Source organism: Hipposideros armiger, unplaced genomic scaffold, assembly GCF_001890085.2.
Source record: "Hipposideros armiger isolate ML-2016 unplaced genomic scaffold, ASM189008v1 scaffold_67, whole genome shotgun sequence".
NCBI classification, from domain to species: Eukaryota; Metazoa; Chordata; class Mammalia; order Chiroptera; family Hipposideridae; genus Hipposideros; species Hipposideros armiger.
This window is the reverse complement of record NW_017731417.1, coordinates 4421060-4427135: the sequence shown is the minus strand read 5'-3', so window position 1 is coordinate 4427135 and position 6076 is coordinate 4421060. Positions and strand designations below refer to the sequence as shown.

At 37.9% G+C, this 6076-nt stretch overlaps 1 protein-coding gene across 2 annotated transcripts in view; it reads left to right on the top strand.

The window, feature by feature from the left end:
• The window catches only part of ATXN3 (ataxin 3), a 46578-nt gene that overhangs the window by 27526 nt on the left and 12976 nt on the right, over window positions 1-6076 (top strand). The window contains exon 10 of one of the 2 annotated variants that reach the window (XM_019642343.1): window positions 1448-1569. In XM_019642343.1, coding sequence (XP_019497888.1) covers window positions 1448-1569 — 122 coding nt within the window. Of the gene's footprint in view, window positions 1-1447; window positions 1570-2897; window positions 2953-6076 lie in introns of those variants that run through there. The other variant, XM_019642344.1, reaches the window with a different exon arrangement.

Genomic DNA, 6076 nt, shown 5'->3' with positions numbered 1-6076 from the left:
GCTGGCCCTTCCTGATGTTTTCTTGACTGGAAGGGGGAGAAGAGGGCATGGAGAGATATCTGATTTGCCAGGAAATCTACATACCTCACAGCTGCCTTTCTCGTACCCCATTCCAGAATCGGGGTGTGCTGGTGGGAGCGTACTGCCCACATGTACATCAGTAGCCATGCACACCAGGGAGTCATAAACCTTTGCAAATGTCGGTCTGTTGGCTCAAAGGCCAACAGGGAGAATGTGCACTTCCCCATCAGCTGAATTTTTTTGTGGTTCATTTAGAACATGAAATTAAGAGGGAACAGGAAAAAATATGCTATTCTACTAGTAGTGTTACTGGTAATTTTAAAATTCTAGTTCCTTTAAAAATCCTCTTATACATTTTTTGAAAGCTATGGCTTCTCATTCACATTGTGAGCTGTTTTTAAGTTTTTAAATTTTCAACATATATATGTATATATGAAATCATTTTCAACATACACAAAAGCAGAAATAGTTCACAGAGCTTATACCCTTCACTGAGTTCCCCAATTGTTGACATTTCTGAGCCATTTGGGAATAACTTGGGGACATGATTTCTCCTTACATCTCAATACTTCATTCAGTGTATATTTTCTAAGTACAAGGACACCCTCCTACATATTACGTCATAACCATCATGTTTAAATACTTAAAGTGAATTTTTATAACACCATTTTTCCTGTTTAAAAAAAATACAGGGAGAACTTATTTTAATGCAGTAGATAGGACTGATACTTGCTAGTGCATGTTAAATAGTTTCATTTCTTTCGTCAAGTATTTGGTGAATGCCTACTCTGTGACAGGCACAGTTTTATGCACTGGGGAAACAAAGATAAGGTGTGTACTCTTATTAGCTTACACTCTAAAGAGGGAGACAGAAGATATCAGATGGTGATAAGTTTATGCTGAAAATTAAAATGAAGTGATAAGATAGTGAGAATGCCAGGTGGCTACTTTAGGTGGAGTGGGCAGGCAAGGTATCTCTGAAAAGATATTTAAGCTCAGATCTGAATGACAGGAAGGAGCCAGCATGGAAAGGCCATGTTCACTCACGTGGTAATTTGAGCTGCTTTATCTTCTTAAAGGTGCTTATTTCCAGTGACTTCCCACAATATTAAGGATCTGTAAGCCAATACATTTGCATCAAAACAGCTACCAGTGAATCCTTTTGTACAATGTGTTGTTCTGTGGTGAAAATTTCTATCTACTAATTTCTCTGATAAATTCAAACTTTGTATCTAGGTTTCCTAGGATCACCACTGTGATACTTTAATATATATCAAACTGATCATTTTTGCACTCTTTTGTGTTCACGCCAGTGGTTCTTCTGTTTTGTGGAACCACTTATCTTCCACGTGAATAGTGTGTCCCACGGCGTATTTATTCTTAGGTTTTGCTTTTTTTCACGGACATTCTCTTTTGCATGTTTCAGGCAGCAGCAACAGCAACAACAGCAGCAGCAGCCACAGCAGCAGGAAGAGGAGCCACCAGGACAGCTCTCACACCCGTGTGAAACGCTGACCACAAGTTCAAGAGCACTTGGCAATGAGCTAGGTACGCCTCCGACCACGCACCATGGTTGTTACCTGCATACACTGTTCGACACACAGGTTCTGTGTGATTTGGGTTTTATAGGCTTTTTTCTTCTCTTTCATTGTATTGAAACTCTTAAATGAATTTGTAATCTACTAAATTTCTATAGATTAAGGAGCAGACAGACTAGAGCACTCAGTGACTGTGTTGCCTAAATATTATAAATAATACTTGCAACTTCACAGTCACTAGTACATTCTACAAAAGTTTCTCAGAGATCACGAATATTAGTAGGTGGAAAAGAAGTACATTTTACCACCTGGAATACTAAAAACACCTGAGTGTAGTCTAAATATCAACAGGAAGTCTGGAGTTACATATCAGGCCTTGGTTTCATATGTCTTAAACGTTAGCCAATTATTGGTAGTAGAAGTTGAGTGAAAAAGAAGTATATGACAAAGGACTTATAAGCAGAATATGTAAAATTCATCAAAACAAATGAGAAAACAGCTCAAAAAAAAATGAACAAAGGCAGGGCCAGCCGAGTGGCTCAGTTGGTTAAGAGCTCGCTCAAGAGTGCAAGCTCTCTGGGCTGGCTGAGTGGCGCGATGGTTAAGAACTGACTTGGGACGCCAGAGGACCCCGGTTCNAAAAAAAAAAAAAAAAAAAAAAAAGAATGGAATTGGCCTTCGATTGTGCTTCTTGGTTACCTAACCTTGCAAAATTCTTTTGTCAATTAATAGGAAAAACAGCCTATCACAATGCCACTGATAACCATGCAGATGTATTAGTCAGCCTTGTACTATTTTAACAGGAAAAACAGCATACTCCCAAATAGAGGTGGTGAATACTCTGCTCGTTGCCACTTTAATGGGGGTACCACAGGCCTGTTAGCATAAGGGATACGAGGGCAGGCCGTAAATCTGAATCATCAGCTCCTAAAATCTAACTTTGTGTCCAGCTTTGTAAGTGCTATCAGAATAGAAATTTCACTCCATAAAAGACCATCCTTTCCAGTAACTACCATTCACAAGTCGTCTTCCCTTTTTCTTTTTTTAATGATAAAAATCCATCTTAAAGATTGCAAGATCTATGATAGATGTTAAGATCCTCTGATCCCAGATCACAAACCAAAAGGCCAGTGGCTGAATCTGGCCTGTGAATTTACTGTATTTCATCAGTTCTAAGATTCACGTGTTTCTCACATTTCAGTATCTTTTTAACTGAGAAGCATCTTACAGTCATAATTGGCAGTATTTTAGCGATATCTAACATATTGGAGCATTTTACATTTGGTGGTGTAATGAAGATAATATTTACCTTGTTTTCTGTTTTGTTTTGTTTTGAAGTCACAACTCAGAAGTATATGAAGGAAAGTTCTGATCATCTGACATCCTCTTAATGTGAGATATTTCTAGTCTTTATTCAGTGATAGATTAACAGATTTAATTATATATACATTTTCAAAATAGTGCTTATCAGTGCTTTTCACTTCCTTTTAAATTTTAAAATTAACTTTTTAAATTTTTTAATTATGAAAATCTATATAAACCTCAAGTTTATATAAAAGTAGAGAAACCAACGTAGTGAACCCCTATTTACCTGTTGTCCAGATTTAATAAATGTCAGCACGTGGCCAGACCTGGATTTTTATGTCCCTGCTCCCACGCTGTTCATTGCTCCATCCCCAAGCTGAGAAGATTTTGCAGCAAATCTAAAAGCATCATATATCATTCCAGCCGTGTTTATTTTGATATATAGCTCTAAAATTATGGGCTTTTTAAAAACATAGCAAAATGCTATTATTACAGTAATGTTAATAATTATCGCATGATAATTATTAATGGTAATTCCATAATATCATCAAATATCTAGTTAGTGTTAAAAACTCAAAACTACTTAATTAGATAAAAACTAATATCTGAAAAAATTTAAGACATACCAAAAATTAAAGTGTAATTCTACTATCTTTTAGTAACCGATATTAGCATTTTGGCACATTTTCTTCTAGTCACAAAGACATACGTATAGACTAGTTATACCCATTTTCCCATGATAGTAAATATTCTTTGTAAGTAGGCTATATGATATTTCATAAAATGAATGTGTCATAATGTGTTTTGATTTCTGTTATTATAATTAGTAGTACAATGAATATTCCTTGTACTGACTCTGCCTCAAATTTCTCGTCATTTCTTCCAATTATTCTTAGGACGTCAGATTATTGGGTTTAGGGACATGAATGTTTTTGAGGCCTTGGTTACAGATTTCTAAACTGCATTGTAGAACAATTCCCAAGTGATACTTTTACCATGTTTTTTTAAGACTTTGTTTTTGCCAGATTAAGATTGTCCAAATAGACATACTTTATAGCGAAACTACAAAATTCATAAATGAGTCTAAGAAGAAGAAAACACCTTTAAGTATAAAAACAAATCCCTCTTTTATTTAAACATTTTTTTCTTCAGATTAAAAATGTGGAACTTCCAGTATGTTAAACTTTTTATAGTAGAAAGAATAGCGCGGTAACATTCCATAGTGAGTAAGTTATAACAAGCACAGTGCCAGTGATAACTAATGCAGATGTTTTAGTCAATCTTGTACTCTTTCAAAATGTTTGAGCATTGTTCTGGCTCCTTCCTGGTTGGAGGGTCGTTGATTGGGAAGGAAGGTGCACTCTCATGGTTTTCAGCTTCAGCTTTTCATCTGCCTCCTACTTTGATCTTAAAAATATTGTGGGAACTTAGGGAGAACGATAGAATATTAAAGAGCCATATGCTGCTGAGAAGAGTTAAGAGCTCACTTCTTGGTGTTTCTTTTCAACATGGACTAGCATTCAAAATCTTGTAGGATGCATTCATAAAGGAGAAATATTTGCCTGTCACCAGGATTTCTGATTACTTAGCCTAGTCGGTCCTTGTCTCTCTAGCATCCATCTTTGGAAACTTGGCTCTAACGTTGTTGAGTTAGCTCTATCTTCCTTCCCACCCTCTCCAAACTGACCCTGGTGCTAACTTGTTAGTCATTCACATTCAAATTTATGAAGCTGTTTTTTTTTTTCTTGTAAAGTACTTGTATTGTGGTTACTACCTAACGTAGTAACCACAGTGTTCCTGCATGAAGCAGAAAAATACTGTTAAAAATCTACCTGTTATAGACTCATAGGTTATGTGTAAGAGTTGTTCATTATTTTCATAGCCATGATATTTTTTTCCGGGAGTAGTGTCTACATCCATTTTACCTATCATAAAACCCCAAGTCAAATGTTATTATATCAGCTATGTCACTGTAAAACCAGCTTTCACTCACTTGTGATGAGCATCAAATCAAGCAAGGTGTGTAAAACTATTTTGTAAACTATAAAGTGTTCCATAGATAGTTATAAGCATTATTAATGTCTTCGCCAGGTGTAAGTTTGAAATGATGCAGATTCTTTCCTTCTGTCATAAAAAAAAAAAAGCATTTCCCACCAAGGAGGGAAACATACTGTTTTCATGGTCATGGATTGCTAGGATTCTTTGATTGTCTAATACTTGAGCCACCACTTCAGTGACATGGCATAGTTTATCAGGGTTCAGTTTAAGAAATGTAAACTACTAGGGGTGTTTTCAGCAGAAAAGTATGTAACACAGAAATTAAGGCAATCTTAGGAAGAGCTGGAATGCAGGCTGTGAGCCAGGCCTCCAGAATTCCATCCAGCTTGTTTGAAGAGCTGTGACCACTGCCTCAGTTGGGATGATTGGGAGTCAGGAAATCAGGTTTAAGAACATACTGCTATAGCTATGATCCTAGGATCGAGCAACACTTGCCTGGACATGAAGACATGGGAATGTGGCATCTGGCCCCCACTGCAACTGCCATGAAGCACAATTCCGGGACTGCCATCTCCATGGCTTTACTTGCTGGCAGAGAACAGCCAAAGCAGGATGATGGCTGTGCTTCATTTCTGCCTTTTAAATCTCATGGGAGTGCTTAATTGGCTCCCAGAATCCTAGCTATAGGGCAGTTTAAGACATGCAGTTTTTAGCTTCACAGCCACTATGATATTGATGGCACATTAGAAGGCACAGTGGGAATGGATGCTGAGTGCTTTTCGAACATGTCCTATCTTATAGTGTCATCACATATGAGAGATGTCAAAATTGTTTCAAGGTTGGAAATTCATTTTTCACTTTTCATGAATTTAAAGTAGAATAAAAATTACCCCTCTAAAGTCGCTGTCTTACCTACCACTCCTTTGCATCCTGATGTTTTCTTTTTCTTTTTTTTTAAAGATTTTTATTGGGGAATTGGGGGATGGGAACAGCGCTGGGGAATCGGGGGGAGGGGAACAGACAAGCTGCCGTCCCTTTGTTCCTCAGTCCAGTTGTGGAGGACGCCGCCCCACTGGCCCAAGTTGGCACCATCATTGCGCTCCTCCCAGGCAAGGCAGATCAGTCGCCAGCCTCTGGACTGCCGCTCACGGCGGCTGCTGGCCACTCACGCTGGCTGCCGGCCACACACAGCAGCCCATGACAACCCACTGCAG